This window comes from Nicotiana sylvestris, chromosome 3 (assembly GCF_000393655.2).
Source record: "Nicotiana sylvestris chromosome 3, ASM39365v2, whole genome shotgun sequence".
In the NCBI taxonomy this organism is placed as follows: Eukaryota; Viridiplantae; Streptophyta; class Magnoliopsida; order Solanales; family Solanaceae; genus Nicotiana; species Nicotiana sylvestris.
The window spans coordinates 34,987,222-35,007,416 of NC_091059.1; the positions used below are offsets into that span (position 1 = coordinate 34,987,222).

General features: G+C 39.2%; 1 protein-coding gene across 1 annotated transcript; it reads right to left on the reverse strand.

The window, feature by feature from the left end:
• Positions 1 to 2,505: 2,505 nt before the first annotated feature.
• On the reverse strand, positions 2,506 to 3,030 carry LOC138887230 (uncharacterized). The gene has a single exon (XM_070168954.1). The coding sequence runs from the start codon at positions 3,028 to 3,030 to the stop codon at positions 2,506 to 2,508; it is 525 nt and encodes a 174-aa protein (XP_070025055.1).
• Positions 3,031 to 20,195: the final 17,165 nt, after the last annotated feature.

A 20,195-nucleotide genomic window follows, 5' to 3' on the forward strand; every position in this document is an offset into this window, starting at 1 on the left:
CAGCTTCCTTTCTTCTATAAATAGAAGATATTTCAGTTCATTATGTACATCAGTTTGAATTCGAATAATATATCAGTTTCTCTCTATACTTGTCTTTACTTTATAGTCTTTGTTTTATAACACAAATAATATTTCTTCAAGCTGACAGGACGACCCCAAGCTCCTCAACTGCCTCTTATTAATAATAGGAATATAGGAATGTAACATCAGCGCAAAATTTAACTGCCATTCTATCCAATTAGAGTGCTAAATGACAATTAGAATGCCAAGAATTCCTAATCAGTGGCGGATGTAGAGTATAGTTACTGGGTTCTCGGGAACCCGGTAACTTTTGCGGAGATCCTATATATTTATTAAAAAATTCATTAAATATCTATAAATATATAATTGTGAACCCAATTATTATTGTATATTAATTTAAGATTATAATAGGAACCCATAAACTTCAAATTCTAGATCCGCCTAGATTCCTAATAGAGAGATCACTGAATGTTTAGGTGGGTTCAAGTGTATACAAAGAGTCCGCTGACCAGGAGGATGGACACTAATTCTATATTCAACCAAATGAGATAAAAGTGTCTTTTATATGTTGCCACCTTGCAAAATAGTTTAAGAGTCATATTATTGGGCTTTGAGCCCTTCCACACTTGCTGCCACGTTTTTTGGAGGGGATGATTGCTTTATCATCGTTACTAATATTGTCATATTAGAGAAGCAAGTATTATTATTAATATAATAATATGCAAGTCAATTGGTACTTTATATTTATGTATGATTAAACCCGGGTAAGGATTTGCTCCAGTAGGAAAAGCTTCAGTAGATGTCAATACTGTTGTTAATCAATGCCGCCTGTCCAGGGTATCATTCAAAGGCTATGATGCATCTTAACTTTTTCCCTATTAATGGTTAAAAACTGTAAATCAAAAAGAAATAAATGTCGCCGAACGTTTGTAAGGCTTTATTCTCTTTAAATTTTAATAAGCTATAATCAAGTTAAAAGGTAATTAAAAAAAGTGGCAGTTACAAGTTGCATAATATGAACATATTAACATTACAACAAGAAACATAATAATCACTAAATATATATATAACAATGCATATATAATATGCTCTAAAAACGAAACAAAGTAAGACTTAATAAATAAATAAATAAATAAATGTGACAATTAGAAAAATAACAGTAAATGAGTTGATCCGCCTTTCATGTCTTTGTTGCTTTTCAAATGTACTACAAAAATAGGATAATAAAAGAGGTTCGATTTAAAATAAATAGAAGATGATTTTGTTTAACTAAATTAACAATTGGTTATAGCATAATAAAAGAAGAAGAAGAAGAAGAAGAAGAAGAAGAAGAGAAGAAGAAGAAGAAGAAAAGAACAGTACTTTTCAAATGTTCATATTTTTGTTCTCTTCATTTATTTCATATCTTTTTAACCATTAAATAATATGAATAACTAAAGTAGATCCTAACCTTGGAAAAAATTTCTGGACATGTGGCATTGATTAAGAATAGTATTGATATCTACTGGAGCCTCTTCTACTGGAGCAAATCCGAACCCGATTAAACCGGAGGATGCAATACCGTCTTTTACTCTTCTGTCCATTTACTTTTATATCTCAAATTGAACAGGTGCAATAAAATAAGGACGTTTTTTTTTGCTCGAAAGTTTCATGACCCACACAAATCCAACTTCCAACAGAGGGTAATTGTGGAGCTTCCAACAAAGTACAAGGACAAATTTGGTATTTTACCCATAAAAGAAAAAGGAAAAAAAAACTATCCCACATACTTAAGAATTATCTCAAATTACTTAATATACATTTTACTTTTAATACACTTTATATATAATTATATATCCTACTATCATGGTCATGTGGTATCATATAAAATAAATACATACACTATTATTTCATTAAAACATCCATGTAAAAAAAATTGCACATGTTTTCTCAACTTCTAATTTTCTTAATCTCATATAAAGAGTACAAAACTTCATACGCTTAATTATTAAAATGGTAAAAAGATAACCTTCTTTTCTTGTGAGAAAATAATTCATATCTTTACAATAAAGAAAATCTCATAACCTTATCTCATATTATTTGTATAATTTAAAACATATTCGAAAGTGGTAATATTAATAACTATATGAAATCATATTTTTTTCAAACTATTTATTTTTATTTTTTTTACAAAAATGTTATACTCAAAATACCATATCAAATATATATATAACGGTATCAAGGTTGTTAAACTTACGGGATGTAACACCGAGCCTTCCTCTCCCTAATTTTGGCTAACTTGTGCAGCTTCCTATCCCCTCCTTTGCCACCAAGATTCTCATACAATCTTTCAAAAGTTGCAGTCTTGGTCGCCGTAACCGCGAGCTTCGCATATCTCCTTGTTTTCTTGTAGCACTCCCTATACGACCTTCGCTCTTCCTCATCCGTGCTCCTCACTAGCTTCAGATACGCCGCTTCTTAGCTTTCACTTTTTCTTGGACCTCCTCATTCCACCACCAATCCCCTTCCACCCGAGTAACCCTTCGAGACCCCTAACACCTCCCTAACAGCTTTCCTAATGCAGTTTGTTGTCATGGTCCACATACTACTCGCGTCCCCACTGCTCCTCTGGGCCCTCATAGCCAACAACTTCTCCCTCAACTCCTGAGCCTTTCCCTTAGTCAAGGTTCCCCACTTGATCTTAGGTTGTCCGTACACCGCTCTCTTCTTCCCTACTCCCTTGACCTCCAAATCCATTACTAGGAGCCTATGCTGCATCGACAGACACTCACTCGGGATAACCTTGCAATCCGTACACAGGCCCTTATCACCTCTCCTGAGGAGAAGATAATCAATCTGAGCCTTGGCAACCCTACTCCGGAAAGTGACCAGGTGATCCTCCCTCTTCTGAAAACCCATGTTAGCTAACACCAAGTCAAAAGCTTTAGCAAACTCCAACAACGAAGTACCGCCCTCGTTCCTAGCCCCGAAACCGAACCCTCCATGCACCTCGTCATAACCTCTAGCCATCTCCCCAACATGACCATTAAAGTCACCCCCTATGAAAATCTTCTCGGATGCTCTATAATGTATTACGAAGTGTAAAATGAGCATCTTTGTCCTTAATATTTTTGTGCCGAGCTAAAAATTGTTGGAGTTGGACCTTCCCAAGCATCTTGAATTGGTGCATTAAGATCACGTTCATCCTCGATTATCATGTTGTACAGTATATTTCAGTTTTGCACTTGACTTCATTCCCAAGCATCTTGATAATCAATGAACATTGTGTTATTTATTAACATATTATAATTTCGTTTTGCACGTTTCATTTTTTTTATGGTTTTATATTTTATACAATTATAACTTATAATAAAATTAACTTACAATTTAATATAAAAATAAAATATACAAAAATTAATTTATAAAAATTATACACCAAAAATTAATATTATAAAGATATTACATAAAAACTATAATTAATTACAAAATTATAATATGTTAAATTAAAAGTGTTATATAATAAATGATAATATTAAAATAATAGTGAATAGTAATAGTGTTGATGAATAGTGTTACACCAAATTTGATGTAACATTATTAACACACCAAAATGGTGCAAAAAATGGTATTGGATTGGAGCAAAAAAAAAACAAATCTTACACTAAAATGGTGTTTGGTGTCAAAATTGGTGTTGTATTAGAGATGGTCTTCGAAGAACTGTTTCTTTTTATCATTTTTCAAACCATAAATCCCAATTCTGAGTCATTTAATGGATTTAGATGTGTTTCGCATGATGGGAAATATTTTTTTGGAAGATAATTCGTTTTTTGGTGTTAAGTTGCCAGAGGCAATGTGATGACCCAAAAGGGTCATCACTTGCGTTGCAAGTGCATTTAGTGTTCCGAGGCCTAAAAACTTTCCTTTTTACCCCACCTTGATTTATGTGCATGGTCCGGACCTATATTCGGAAAGCCTTCTATGTGAAAATATGAGAAATAGAAATTTTAGAGTTAAAACTTTGATTATGATTGACTTTGGTCAACATTCTTAGCAAACGGACTCGGATTCGTGTTCCGACGATCCCGGGAGGTCCGAAGTAAAATATGGGACTTGGGCGTATACCCGGAAATGAATTCTGAGGTCCCAAGCCTTGGAAATCAATTTTTGAAAGAAATTATTTTACTGAATTATCTAAGGAATAAAGAAAAGAATTAATGTTTGAAACCATTGTTATCGGGCCCGTATTTTGGTTCCGGAGCCCGGTACAAACTTGTTATGGTATTTGAAAGATAACTGTGAAATTTGGTGAAAAACAGCGTTTATTTGACGTGAGTTGGACTTCCGGTTGAAGAGTTATGGACTTTGAGAGTTCTTGATGAAAATGTTGAGTTTTGAGGTTTAATTCATGATTTTACATGTTATTTTGATGATGTGATCGCACGAGTAGGTCCATATGATGTTTTTGAGTTAGTATGATATTTGGTTTGGAGCCCCGAGGGCTCGGGTGAGTTTCGGGATGTTTTTACACTTAGGAAAAAGTTGCAGATTCAGCGAAGTTGCAGGTTTCTGAAGCCAGGTCTCGCGGTCCGTGGTGGAAGCTTCGCCGCCGCGGTGGGGACTTCGCGACCGCGGTGTAATTTGTGCGATCCGCGGTTGTCACACCTCCTTTTTCCGCACCCGAGAGGGTACAAGGGATTTTTTTCCAATTAAAGGACAATCGAAACGGGATTGGTTTAATTATTTCAGAGTCGCCACTTGGGAGATTTAGGGTGTCCCAAGTCACCAATTTTAATCCCGAATCGAGGAAAATAATGACTCTATATTATAGTCTGCGTACCAGAAATCCGGATAAGGAATTCTGTTAACCCGGGAGAAGGTGTTAGGCATTCCCGAGTTCCGTGGTTCTAGCACGGTCGCTCAATTGTTATATTCGGCTTGATTATCTGATTTTATACAAGTATGAACTTATGTGCAAATTTTAACTTTTAACCGCTTTATTATTATTGTTTTTACAAGAATGTGAACATCGCTTAAAACACGTCTTTGGACTGCGTCACATGAAATGCACCCACAATCCGGAACGCATTTTATTTGATGTTTTGAGATTTGGCTTTGGGTCGCATGAAATGCACACCCGAGTTTAAGAAAGTAATTTGATTAAATCGCGTCTAAAGAGGCTAACGCGTTATTATCTTTAGGGAAGGCAGTGAAATTCACTAAACGGTCCATCCCAAATTCTAAGTATTTATTATGACTAATTATTGAGGGACCCGCAATTTGCATTTTTATTTGGCGAGGCTCGTCTCATTCATTATTAAAAAAAAGGAATTTGCAACGTCATGTAAATGCATCTCATACCACGTCACAATCAATGCACCCGTGGTTATAGACACATTTCGATTTCGTTGAGATTTGGATTTGGGTCACATAAATGTGCACCCGAGTTCAGGGAGATAACATTATTAAAGGCGCGCCTAAAGCAACTAGCGCATTATTATTTTGGGTAGGGCCGTGAAATTTGCTAAACGGCCCGTCCCGGAATCTAAGTATTTAGTATATACATTTAGAGGTCCCCGCAGCTTGTGCATTTTTCGAGGATCGCCTCATTTTATTTATTAAAGGCAAGCCTAAAAGCAATTATGATTTTTTACCCATGACGTCATCTGAGGTTAAACGAAAACAACGATTCTAATAAGTAATAATATCCCTGGTAAAAATAAAATAAAAAAAAACGATTCAACCAAGACGACTCACAAACCGTTCAGATGTTTTCACAGTTACTTCAAGCTGGCAATAACTATCCATAAAATAAGCATTTTTAACACGACAACAAAAAATTGCATTATTGGCATTCATCAATACTCTCATTTGCCTTGAACCCTAATATACGAAATGAACAAAATGAAGCAAAGGATGAGGAACAATAACCTTTGAACTTCGACAACCTCAGAACGACAAACACGACCCCAACGGGACTCAAGCTGGACTTCACTGGACGAGGAACAACAACAAAAAACTCGGAACAACCTCGACGTTCCGGACCTCGACGAACGACGACGACCTCAATGGAGAGAAACCTCGGCCAAAACTGCCAACGCACGAAATGTTGGTGGCTGCTGCATTTCTGTTTTTCGACGCAACAGGTTGATACGTGAATATGAAGCAAAAGGGGTCGTTTGGATGCTGGACTGGGGACTGCGACCAGCAGTGGTCGTCGGGGTTGCAGCGATGGAAGGAGCCGGTAGCGGGCATCAATGGTGGTGTTCAGTAATGGTGTTTGGACGTGGTGTTGGACGTGAGGTGGTGGCGATGGCTGGAGCCTGGACGTGAGGAGGAGGGGGCTTAACGGGAGGTGGTGTTTGTTGGTCGTGATGCTGGGGAAGGTGACGAAGCAGCAGGGTTTTGGGTGTTTGTTGACGGGGGTGGTGGTCGACTGAACTGGGCAGCAGGTTATGGACAGTCGTTGGGTGACGGAGTGGTTTCAGGTAGTAATGGAGGAGTGGTCGTTCGTGAAGTTGGTGGAGGGGAGTTGGTTTTCGTAGGTTTTTTCCCCAGTAGGGTTTTCTGTTCCCTTCCTCCTGAAGAAGGATATTCAACAGTTCCCTTTTTTAAAATCCTTTTCCAAAAGTCCCCCCCCCCCGTCCTCCTGTCCGTTTTTTCTTTCTTTAAAATTTCCAAAGTCCCCTCTTTTTCAAAAATCCAAGTCCTTTCGTTGGTCCCCCCTTTGAAAATGTCCAAGTACGTGCATTTGTAGCTTTGGCCAAGAAAAATGAGCCCCACGCGTGGTGGGGTTCAAGGTTTATGTCCCCACGCGTGGTGGGGTTCCCCATGTGTCCTGGACACGGTTTATTATGGGTTAGGTCCGAAAATTAGGCCTAAAACCGGGTAGTTTGAACCCGAATATTATTCTTTTGCCCGGACCCGAGAAATAGGAACACGTTGCTTAACTAGTCCTATGTAAGCAAAATAACTACCAAAAATAAGACTAGTATTCAAACAAAACTATATATTTTTTAAATATTTTTTCAAGATTTAAAATAGCTACAAAATATTAATAAAACTATTTTTGTAATTTTCATTTTTTTAAATATTAAGATAAAATATGAAGTAATGTTTTTTTTTGTATTTTTCAAAGTTAAAATGACTATAGAATATTAATAAAACTATTTTTTGTAATTTTCGTTCTTTAATAAAGACAAAAATATGAAGTAATATTTTTGTATTTTTCAAAATTATAATGACTGCAAACATTAATAGAACTATATTTTTTGTAATTTTCGAATTTATATAAAGTACCAAAATAAAGTACAATTTTTGTATTTTTCAAGTTTATGAGAGATACATAAACTAAAATTTATATATATATATTTTTGAAATTTTTCTTTTTGCAACGAAATAAAGTAAAAATAGTTAAAATAGCTATACTAGACCCAATTTCACATATTCACGCTAAAAATGTGAAAATTCTCGGGGAGGGTCAAAAATCACGTGCTTACAGCTGCCCCTCTTTGACTGGAAACACGAAGAGTTTTCCGACAAAGAACGACTAGACGTGTTTTTGACCCGACCATTACTTGGACGGACTACACTGAAGGAAAGGGAGGGAATGTGACCGAGCCCTGGTATCTGAGCTGCCTACATATCCTTGGTTATACAGGAATTAGGCCACGTGTAGTTCGGGAATGAGAGAGATAGTGAAGTGTACCGAGGTGAAGAGCCGATCGAGGTGTCGTTCCGTTGAGGTTCCGGTCCGCGGTCCTGTCATTACAACAAAAATGAAAACTGAAAAAGACTAACTAAGCCTATCAGCTACTAGTTACAAGGATTCCTATCTCTTAAGTCTTCTGAAACTTGATCTTGAGTCTTGAATGGTGCTTCATACAGACTTTGGATTTGAACCTTGATACTTGCTAGTTGTAGGTGCTAGTTCTTGAGCAGACCACATTTGTTCTCCACTTCCGTATTTTGGACTCTTCTCTTTCTTCTTTTTTTCTTCTTCTTTTTTTTTCTTGTTTTTTTGTTTTTTTTTTGTTTTTGTGACCAGCTTCTGTTGATCATCCCAGACTATTGATTCGCGTTCTTGAGGCGAGCTTCTAACTTGGATTGAATGCTGGGGATTTCTGTTGTAATCCTTCTGCTTTCCAGTGGGTCACTGCTTGATCTTTGACAGGCGGACTCCTGACTTCTTCGATCTTTGACATACCACAAACTCCGTTCTACAGGCGGGTCCCTGACAATCAAAACAAACAAAACAAACAAAATTTCCTAACCTAGTTTGCATTGGGGAGGTTTGTGAGTCGTTAGCAAAATCGTAGCCCACTGACACTACTGATGCAGTGCTGAGAGTGAACTAAACACTAGATTAGGATGTATTCCCTTGTTATATAGGTGGGCGCCTAACTTCAATGCTTGAAATGTAAGGACTGAAATGTATTCCTCTGTTATTATGGGCGGGCTCCCAATTTCAACACTTGAAAAGTAAAGACTGAAATGTATTCCTCTCGTTATACAGGTGGGCGCCTGGTTTCAACAACAATTTAGAAAATAAAATCCTATTCGAGGGCGAATGAACCCAAAATATCCTATTCGAGGGCGGATGAACCCAAAATATCCTATTCGAGGGCGGATGAACCCAAAATATCCTATTCGAGGGCGGATGAACCCAAAATATCCTATTCGAGGGCGGATGAACCCAAAAATATCCTATTCGAGGGCGGATGAACCCAAAATATCCTATTCGAGGGCGGATGAACCCAAAAATATCCTATTCGAGGGCGGATGAACCCAAAATATCCTATTCGAGGGCGGATGAACCCAAAATATCCTATTCGAGGGCGGATGAACCCAAAATATCCTATTCGAGGGCGGATGAACCTAAAATATCCTATTCGAGGGCGGATGAACCCAAAATATCCTATTCGAGGGCGGATGAACCCAAAATATCCTATTCGAGGGCGGATGAACCCAAAATATCCTATTCGAGGGCGGATGAACCCAAATATCCTATTCGAGGGCGGATGAACCCAAAATATCCTATTCGAGGGCGGATGAACCCAAAATATCCTATTCGAGGGCGGATGAACCCAAAATATCCTATTCGAGGGCGGATGAACCCAAAATATCCTATTCGAGGGCGGATGAACCCAAAATATCCTATTCGAGGGCGGATGAACCCAAAAATATCCTATTCGAGGGCGGATGAACCCAAAATATCCTATTCGAGGGCGGATGAACCCAAAAATATCCTATTCGAGGGCGGATGAACCCAAAATATCCTATTCGAGGGCGGATGAACCCAAAATATCCTATTCGAGGGCGGATGAACCCAAAATATCCTATTCGAGGGCGGATGAACCCAAAATATCCTATTCGAGGGCGGATGAACCCAAAATATCCTATTCGAGGGCGGATGAACCCAAAAATATCCTATTCAAGGGCGGATGAACCCAAAATATCCTATTCGAGGGCGGATGAACCCAAAATATCCTATTCGAGGGCGGATGAACCCAAAATATCCTATTCGAGGGCGGATGAACCCAAAATATCCTATTCGAGGGCGGATGAACCCAAAAATATCCTATTCGAGGGCGGATGAACCCAAAATATCCTATTCGAGGGCGGATGAACCCAAAATATCCTATTCGAGGGCGGATGAACCCAAAAATATCCTATTCGAGGGCGGATGAACCCAAAATATCCTATTCGAGGGCGGATGAACCCAAAATATCCTATTCGAGGGCGGATGAACCCAAAATATCCTATTCGAGGGCGGATGAACCCAAAATATCCTATTCGAGGGCGGATGAACCCAAAATATCCTATTCGAGGGCGGATGAACCCAAAATATCCTATTCGAGGGCGGATGAACCCAAAATATCCTATTCGAGGGGGATGAACCCAAAAATATCCTATTCGAGGGCGGATGAACCCAAAATATCCTATTCGAGGGCGGATGAACCCAAAATATCCTATTCGAAGGCGGATGAACCCAAAATATCCTATTCGGGGGCGGATGAACCCAAAATATCCTATTCGGGGGCGGATGAACCCAAAATATCCTATTCGAGGGCGGATGAACCCATCTTCAAAAGCTTGGAATTGTCTTACCTCCGACCGTTTTTCTTAGAATCGTGTTGTCTTGCTATCTCTTAAAACTTGAATTGATTTCCTCGTTCCTCCGAGAAAATTTTCGACAAATGGCAGGAAATTTTCTGCCCCAGTTTTGGTGCTTTTCCTTGTGGCATGTTTTTCGCCATTAACAAGATTTCCTTTTCCTGCTTCAAATCACAGAAAATTTGTTAGTTTTAACACATTGTGAGTGGTCGTGCCACTCCTGCTGGGGATGGTTTCTCCCTTTCTCTCTCCCCCGCTTTGTGCTTCATTACACTATCAAAACTTGCTGGGGGTTATTTTGCTGGGAATGAATTTTGCTTTTATTTTCTCAACTGTTGTTTTCCTGTTTTCCTCCAGCTACCCTTGGAAATTTGGTCCTCTTGGGATCTAGACCTATTCAACATTTGGTCTTGCGACCAACTTCTTTTCGCTGCTCGTCTTATCTTTGGCATGTCCTATTCGCATTTTGCTTTGCATCATTTTGGCAACTGGTAGTAAGCTCTGAAAATCCTTTTCAAAAATAAATTGTTGGGGAGGTAAAATCTTTAAACCAAGAAATGAAAAAGTGAAGAATTTCAAAAATAGAAAAAGAAGAAGTCTTTCTGAACAAATGCTGGGGAAAAGGAAAGAAAAGAACTTATCTGAATGATATAACCGATCCCAACGATCATGTCACGCATTCCGGATTAATCAACCCAGTCTATTTGTATCAATCAACCCTTCGGACGGCCTCATGTTGCTGAGGATAAACAGGCACTCAACTCTTTGCCAAATGCGGATCCTTCCCGCCAATCTTGTCTTGTCGCCTCATAGTGCCCTTCGAGGGGTTTTCACTAATAAGACTCTCTCATTTCTCTCAACTCTCATCGCCTTATGGTGCCTGTGAAGGTTTTCACCGATAAGACTCTCTCATTTTATTTTATTTTTCAACTGGGGATCGGAGTGATGCCGATATGACTTTCTGTTGGGGATTCTTTCGGCTATCAATTCATTTCCAGCTTGTGATCTTCTTCTTTGCTGGGGATCAGAGTGTTATCCCCGACATCCATTTGCATTGACTTAGCACTTCTCAGTTACTGATCGGGAGGTCTTTTTGGACGTCAATATGGGTTTTCGTGTATGGTTAAAAAAAAGGGGTAACAAGAGGTTCAAGATGATTTTGATGGGTAAAACATTACAACTCTCGGAATCAACTTCTGCCCCAGTTTTTCTTGCTTGGGGATTTTTGTTTTTTTGTTACACTATGACCGAGCCGTGAGGCGCCTACGTATCCTTCTTTGAGGAATCAGGTCAAACGTAGTTCCCAATTCCTTTGTTTTTTTTGTGACTTTTCTTTTGTTCTTATCATCATTACTTTGTTTTTTCTTTTCTTTCATTTTCATTACTGATTCCAAAAGAGGGGTATGAGAAAAAAATAAAAAAAATAAATAAGGCTCAAAAGGGGAAGCAAAGGTTAAAGTGTTTGGATAGAAGAAAGAATTGCCTCCGTCATTTCATTCTCTGATAAATGCTAAATACCAACAAACAACAATTACAATCATACATAATATCTCTCAACTGTGTCAGAATTGATAACCATGTCGACGCATTTCCCTTCGATATTTGTTGATCACAAAGCGTCATTGGGCTTGCTATGTTTAGAGTCGGTTTTGGACTTCCTTAATTTTGCTTGACGGGGGGAAATGTCGGGTCAGTGGGCAAATTTTGAACCACTAAATTGGTGCTTCAACCCGGCATGTCGTCGTATGACCATGCAGAATGTTTTGAATTCAGTAAGTGCTTTGATTAGTTCTTCCCTGATGTCATCCGCATCCCTAGATTGACGGCTTCCGTGTCAGTTGGGCCCTCTTTTTTCAAATTGGCTCAAATCTCTGTTAATTTCTTCGAAGGCTTCATCCTTATCGTATTCCGACTTATCATCACAATCTTGTACTATAAGTTCGAAATCAAATTGATTTTTTTAGACTAGGTTGAAGATCCGTCATGCATGCCATGTCATTAGAACCAGTATAAAGAGAACTGTTCAGAAAATAAGAAGAAAAATTAAAACCAAATAAGGAATGAGAAAAAAACTCACTTTATTAAAATACGGGATAGCAAGGTTTCACACTTTGGCGAGCACAAGAAAAAAAAATCTGGATTACAACCCTGGAATAATCCAGACAACAAAAAAGAAAATCAGAGCCCACTACCAAGACTCCCTTCGTATAAGAAGAGGAGTAGCCATTCAATTGTTGATCTTTGCTTTCAAAATAAGGAATCTTTGCTTTCAGCCTCTGGTGTCTGAACTTCAATCTTGTTGGTGTCAATAAGATTCTGTACGACATGTTTCAACTTCCAACACTTCTCGGTATCATGTCCGGGAGCCCCCGAACAATACTCACAGCTTACCGAGAGGTCCATATTTTTGGGAAGGGGATTTGGCAATCTGGGATCAACAGGACACAACAAACCTAACTGCCTTAATTTGTGGAACACGACAGTATAGGTTTCCCCCAACTCAGTGAATGTTCTTTGGATTCTTTCATTTCTGAAAGCCTGATTTCCCCGAAAACCTGCCCCTGGAGGGTTCTTGTAAGCTCTTGGCGGTAGATAGGTGTTTTGCGGTGGTGTATGTGTGTTCTGGGGAGCCGACACGCGCCATTGCGGGCGAACCGGAGGCCGAGTATATGTTTGGGCTTGGTGCACGGGGAAGTGTGGTTCTTGAGGTGAATAGTGGTGTTGAGGTGGGTTGTATGGGTAGTTTGGTTTGTGGGGTCTGGGTTGGTTGTAGTATGGTTTACCAGACCTGGACCAACTGCTTGCCTCAATCGTGGCAATTTCTTCTTTCTTCCTCCTTCCCAGGGCACCTCCCGTGTCGCTCTGAATAGCTTGGGTCGTTGCCTTGAGCGCTGAGTAATTCAGGATTTTGTCAGACCTCAGACCCTCCTCTATCATGACCCCTATCTTTACTACTTCATTGAAGGATTTCCCAACCGTCGTCACCAAGTGACCAAAGTAAGTTGGATCCAGTGTCTGCAAGAAGTAGTCCACCATTTCTCCCTCTCTCATGGGAGGATCAACTCTGGCTGCTTGCTCTCTCCAGCGGAACCCGAACTCGCGAAAACTTTCCCCGGGCTTCTTTCCAGTCCTCAGCAATGTGAGACAGTCAGGGACTATCTCGAGATTGTACTGGAAATGACCTGCGAAAGCCTGCGCCAGATCATCCCAAGTATACCACCTACTGGAATCTTGCCTGGTGTACCATTCTAGTGCCGAACCACTCAAGCTTTGGCCGAAATAAGCTATCAGCAGCTTATCTTTGCCACCTGCCCCTCTCATTTTGCTACAGAATCCCCGCAAATGCGCCATGGGATCACCGTGCCCTTCATATAAATCAAATTTAGGCATCTTGAACCCAGCCGGGAGTTGGACGTCCGGGAAAGGGCATAGATCTTTGTATGCTACGCTGACCTGGTTGCCCAAACCGTGCAGGCTCCTGAAGGACTGCTCCAGGCTTTTGAATTTTCTCAACACCTCATCCTGTTCAGGGGCTTTAACCGGCTTTTCGATCTCTGCCGGTACCTCCAAGTGTGGATTGTAAGCATGTGGTTCGAGGGCATGGAATGTAGGCTCAGGGGGATAGTATTGCGTATCGTGAGCCTGAAACAATGGCTCACTGGTCGTTCTGTGCAAGGGGGCTGGTGTGGGTCCCACAAAAGTGGGAATATCGGGTGTGGGGAGAGATTGATGGGGTGGTGGAGCCTGGGAATCATAAGGGCTTCTTTCTTGATGGTAACGGGGATTTGGGAGGCTTGTTGAAGGGCCGGAGTGAGGGTATTCCGGCACGTGCCCTAGTGGCTCAGGGCTCTTTTGTGCTTTGGCTAGAGCTAGCTGCATTGCATTCATCTCTAGTCCCATCATTTCTATCTTTTCCATCGCTTCCTTTAACAACTGGCTCATCGGCCTTTCTTCCTCGGTGCTATTCTCTGAAGTAGTCATGCTTGTTGTTATCGGTCCTTTGGATCTAGTTTGGTAAGGGTGTGTTGCCAGAATTCTTTAACAACTAACTGTTTGAGATTCGGAAAACAACAAACTTGTTAGCGTTTAGAGTTTAACAGATTTGATAACAACACATTGAGGATGCAATGCCCCTAGGCAGTTAACCGTTTCTAACATGCCTTGCTTCAAACAACATGCGTCATCCCTGCTTCAAACAACATGCGTCATCCCGGCTTGCTTATTTGCCCCTTTGAAGTACTTTGGGAACCCCTGTATTTTATTATATTTTGTATTTTCTTTTTCTTTAGATTTTTTTTTCATTTTATTTTCTTTCTTTTCTCTTTTTTTCTCTTTTTTTTTTTTCAAAATTTCTCTTATTTTTTATTTTTTGTTGTGGTCGAATCTTATGGAGATTGCCTACGTATCATGCCCCCGCATGAATCAGACCTTGCGTAGTTCGGACCAATAAGAGATAAACAATAACAAACCATTTTTCAATTTTCATATTAAAACAAACTGGGTTTCAAAGGTTTGAAGATGACCTACAAACTCGAAAATCAAATAACCCATATACTTTAATCAAGAGATTTATAAACTCAAAAACAAAAGGCTAACTCCCTTTCTCTGTTCGACAAATGCAACCAAATGGTTATTTGTGCAAATGTGGCCCCTTCCGAATTTCACATGAATTTTGAGGCCGGGGAGGATTATTTTATGACACTTTACCAACTTGCCCATTCTTTTACGAAAATAACCTTTCGACAACTGAAAGATATTCTAAGGCTATTTCGGCAAGAACGGTTTAAGATGCGGCCGAAGCTGGCTCGACTTATTATGACAAAATTTGGACGGTATTCACCTGACCGCCAACTCTTGGTTTTTTTTTTCAAATTGTAATAAAAACCTGGTGTTGCAAACACGGCCCTTCAGCGCCTCGGGGACGAAGATTTTTAAGGCTGTGTGGGTCCATATCTCAAAACGACCCAAAGGTGGCTGTTTATGCCAAGTCAACCTTCCGGCGTCCCTTTCGGGAACATTCGTCTATTTATGACTAAACAACATCACCTGACTTATTTATAACTCTTTTTATCGTTTTTCAAATTGGAAAAGTCAATATTGCAAACACGGCCTTTCAACGTCTTGGGGACGAAGATTTTTAGGCTGTGAGGGTCAACTGGACCAAGTGTTAAAAAATGACCCAAAGGTGGCTGTTTATGCAAAGTCAGCCTTCCGGCGTCCCTTTCGGGAACATTCGGCTATGTCTGATAAAACAGCGTCACCCGACTTCTTTATGACAAAAATTAAAATTTGACATGTACTTTTTTTTTATTATTATTATTATTATTTGTTTTTTGGCTTTTTTAGCAAAAGGTGGGGTTGGACCCGATGAGGGTTGCCTACGTATCTCACATCCGGTGAGAATCAAACCCGCGTAGTTCGGGCAAATAAGCTATTTTTGAGAAGACCCTTTTCCATTTCTATTTTTTTTTATTATTATTATTCTTTTTTCACAACAATCAAATAGACTATTATTTTTCATTCATAACAAACAAACAAATTAACGAAAAACATAAAACATTCCTTCTTTTTTGAGAAGGTGGGGTTGGACCCGATGAGGGTTGCCTACGTATCTCACATCCGGTGAGAATCAAACCCGCGTAGTTCGGTCAAATAAACTACTTTAAAAGAAGAAAGGAAGCATTTTTTTTTATTGATTTTCTTTTTACAAGAAACACTTCCAAGATATATTTTGAATTTTCATTTGCTCTTTTTTTCTTTATTCTAAAGAAGAAGAAGAAAATATTTTTTCGGAATTTTGCTTTTAATAAAAGAAATGCTTCTCAAAATATATTTTTTTTGGATTTTGAATTTTCTTTTCAATTTTGAAAAAGAATCACAATATTTTCGGATTTGTTTTTTTTTTATTATTTTATATTATATTATTTTTTGAAAACAATTAGAAAGACTTCCTAGAGAAGCCAATAATGGAGAAAATATTTTTGGATTATTTTAATTTTGTCATTTTCATAAACAAATAAATAACACATATTTTAAAAACAAGGCTTTTTTTTTTCATTTTTATGGCAAGACAAACAATTTCCTTTTCTATTAATGCTTTTTTTTTAATAAAACAAACTAATAAGTCATATTTTTTATTTTATATTCTCAAAATTTCGGCAGAGTTTCGACACTACTTGGACATTTGTTTTTTTTTCTTTCTAAAAATAAGTAGTTATATCTCTACACTGCCATTTCCTCATCTTTTCACGACTTTCTAATTTGTGGAAAATGATGACAACGTACAAAATTTTTTGAATTTTCATGCCTTGTTTTTATATGTATTTTTATTTTTTTTATATTTATTGTTATTTTCAAAATGTGGCATGGGAAACATAAGGATTTCCAAGACATCTTGGATTTCGCAAATGTTCCCCATGCGCTTTTTCCAACATATGAAGCGTGGGGGACATATGGGAATTCCAAGACTTCTTGGATTCCACAAATGTTCCCCATGTGTTTTCCCAAAAAGCAAGCGTGGGGGACATAGGGAATTCCAAGGCTTCTTGGATTCCACAAATGTTCCCCATGCTTTGATTAAAATAACATCATGCTGGAAATGACCAAATGACCCATTCGCCCTTGACTGAATACAACATGTAGCACATAGGATGCCATAAGATGGTCTATTATTTTCAGGTTGCTTGTCCTAGACGGACCCAACCCCTGTGTTGAGTCCCCTAAGTCAAATGCACATGATGCAAATAAACGTTCCTACTAGGGATCCGGCATGTGGCTTTGTTATACTAGGTTCAGAACCTGGGTGTTTGTTCTAGACCTGGCTTACCCGAGCGGACAGCTCGAGCCGAGGGGGGGCAGCGTACCGGGAATACAGAAGCTTCACCGGCTTAGCAACTTATCCGAACCTCGTTCTAAATTGGGATTTGACACTATACAGAAAAGAAGTCATACGAAGTATGCCCTTCTTCATGATTTAGAAGACTCAGAAAGTATAGGGGTTTCGGCACAGTTTATATACAGTTCACGTAATATCAAAGCAGTAAAAGCAGCATTTAGCACATTAGGCTCAAACATGTAAAAATCAGATAATAAATAAAGCCAAATAATAACAATTATTCTAAGCTCGAATTCTTAACCCTGAACCAGTGGTTCTGGGTTTAGTCCCCAGCGGAGTCGCCAGAGCTGTCACACCTCCTTTTTCCGCACCCGAGAGGGCGCAAGGGAGTTTTTTCCAATTAAAGGACAATCGAAACGGGATTGGTTTAATTATTTCAGAGTCGCCACTTGGGAGATTTAGGGTGTCCCAAGTCACCAATTTTAATCCCGAATCGAGGAAAATAATGACTCTATATTATAGTCTGCGTACCAGAAATCCGGATAAGGAATTCTGTTAACCCGGGAGAAGGTGTTAGGCATTCCCGAGTTCCGTGGTTCTAGCACGGTCGCTCAATTGTTATATTCGGCTTGATTATCTGATTTTATACAAGTATGAACTTATGTGCAAATTTTAACTTTTAACCGCTTTATTATTATTGTTTTTACAAGAATGTGAACATCGCTTAAAACACGTCTTTGGACTGCGTCACATGAAATGCACCCACAATCCGGAACGCATTTTATTTGATGTTTTGAGATTTGGCTTTGGGTCGCATGAAATGCACACCCGAGTTTAAGAAAGTAATTTGATTAAATCGCGTCTAAAGAGGCTAACGCGTTATTATCTTTAGGGAAGGCAGTGAAATTCACTAAACGGTCCATCCCAAATTCTAAGTATTTATTATGACTAATTATTGAGGGACCCGCAATTTGCATTTTTATTTGGCGAGGCTCGTCTCATTCATTATTAAAAAAAAGGAATTTGCAACGTCATGTAAATGCATCTCATACCACGTCACAATCAATGCACTCGTGGTTATAGACACATTTCGATTTCGTTGAGATTTGGATTTGGGTCACATAAATGTGCACCCGAGTTCAGGGAGATAACATTATTAAAGGCGCGCCTAAAGCAACTAGCGCATTATTATTTTGGGTAGGGCCGTGAAATTTGCTAAACGGCCCGTCCCGGAATCTAAGTATTTAGTATATACATTTAGAGGTCCCCGCAGCTTGTGCATTTTTCGAGGATCGCCTCATTTTATTTATTAAAGGCAAGCCTAAAAGCAATTATGATTTTTTACCCATGACGTCATCTGAGGTTAAACGAAAACAACGATTCTAATAAGTAATAATATCCCTGGTAAAAATAAAATAAAAAAAACGATTCAACCAAGACGACTCACAAACCGTTCAGATGTTTTCACAGTTACTTCAAGCTGGCAATAACTATCCATAAAATAAGCATTTTTAACACGACAACAAAAAATTGCATTATTGGCATTCATCAATACTCTCATTTGCCTTGAACCCTAATATACGAAATGAACAAAATGAAGCAAAGGATGAGGAACAATAACCTTTGAACTTCGACAACCTCAGAACGACAAACACGACCCCGACGGGACTCAAGCTGGACTTCACTGGACGAGGAACAACAACAAAAAACTCGGAACAACCTCGACGTTCCGGACCTCGACGAACGACGACGACCTCAATGGAGAGAAACCTCGGCCAAAACTGCCAACGCACGAAATGTTGGTGGCTGCTGCATTTCTGTTTTTCGACGCAACAGGTTGATACGTGAATATGAAGCAAAAGGGGTCGTTTGGATGCTGGACTGGGGACTGCGACCAGCAGTGGTCGTCGGGGTTACAGCGATGGAAGGAGCCGGTAGCGGGCATCAATGGTGGTGTTCAGTAATGGTGTTTGGACGTGGTGTTGGACGTGAGGTGGTGGCGATGGCTGGAGCCTGGACGTGAGGAGGAGGGGGCTTAACGGGAGGTGGTGTTTGTTGGTCGTGATGCTGGGGAAGGTGACGAAGCAGCAGGGTTTTGGGTGTTTGTTGACGGGGGTGGTGGTCGACTGAACTGGGCAGCAGGTTATGGACAGTCGTTGGGTGACGGAGTGGTTTCAGGTAGTAATGGAGGAGTGGTCGTTTGTGAAGTTGGTGGAGGGGAGTTGGTTTTCGTAGGTTTTTTCCCCAGTAGGGTTTTCTGTTCCCTTCCTCCTGAAGAAGGATATTCAACAGTTCCCTTTTTTAAAATCCTTTTCCAAAAGTCCCCCCCCCCCCCGTCCTCCTGTCCGTTTTTTCTTTCTTTAAAATTTCCAAAGTCCCCTCTTTTTCAAAAATCCAAGTCCTTTCGTTGGTCCCCCCTTTGAAAATGTCCAAGTCCGTGCATTTGTAGCTTTGGCCAAGAAAAATGAGCCCCACGCGTGGTGGGGTTCAAGGTTTATGTCCCCACGCGTGGTGGGGTCCCCATGTGTCCTGGACACGGTTTATTATGGGCTAGGTCCGAAAATTAGGCCTAAAACCGGGTAGTTTGAACCTGAATATTATTCTTTTGCCCGGACCCGAGAAATAGGAACACTTTGCTTAACTAGTCCTATGTAAGCAAAATAACTACCAAAAATAAGACTAGTATTCAAACAAAACTATATATTTTTTAAATATTTTTTCAAGATTTAAAATAGCTACAAAATATTAATAAAACTATTTTTGTAATTTTCGTTTTTTTAAATATTAAGATAAAATATGAAGTAATGTTTTTTTTTGTATTTTTCAAAGTTAAAATGACTATAGAATATTAATAAAACTATTTTTTGTAATTTTCGTTCTTTAATAAAGACAAAAATATGAAGTAATATTTTTGTATTTTTCAAAATTATAATGACTGCAAACATTAATAGAACTATATTTTTTGTAATTTTCGAATTTATATAAAGTACCAAAATAAAGTACAATTTTTGTATTTTTCAAGTTTATGAGAGATACATAAACTAAAATTTATATATATATATTTTTGAAATTTTTCTTTTTGCAACGAAATAAAGTAAAAATAGTTAAAATAGCTATACTAGACCCAATTTCACATATTCACGCTAAAAATGTGAAAATTCTCGGGGAGGGTCAAAAATCACGTGCTTACAGCTGCCCCTCTTTGACGGGCTCGATTTCGTGCGGTGCGCGGTGGAGACCTGTGCGG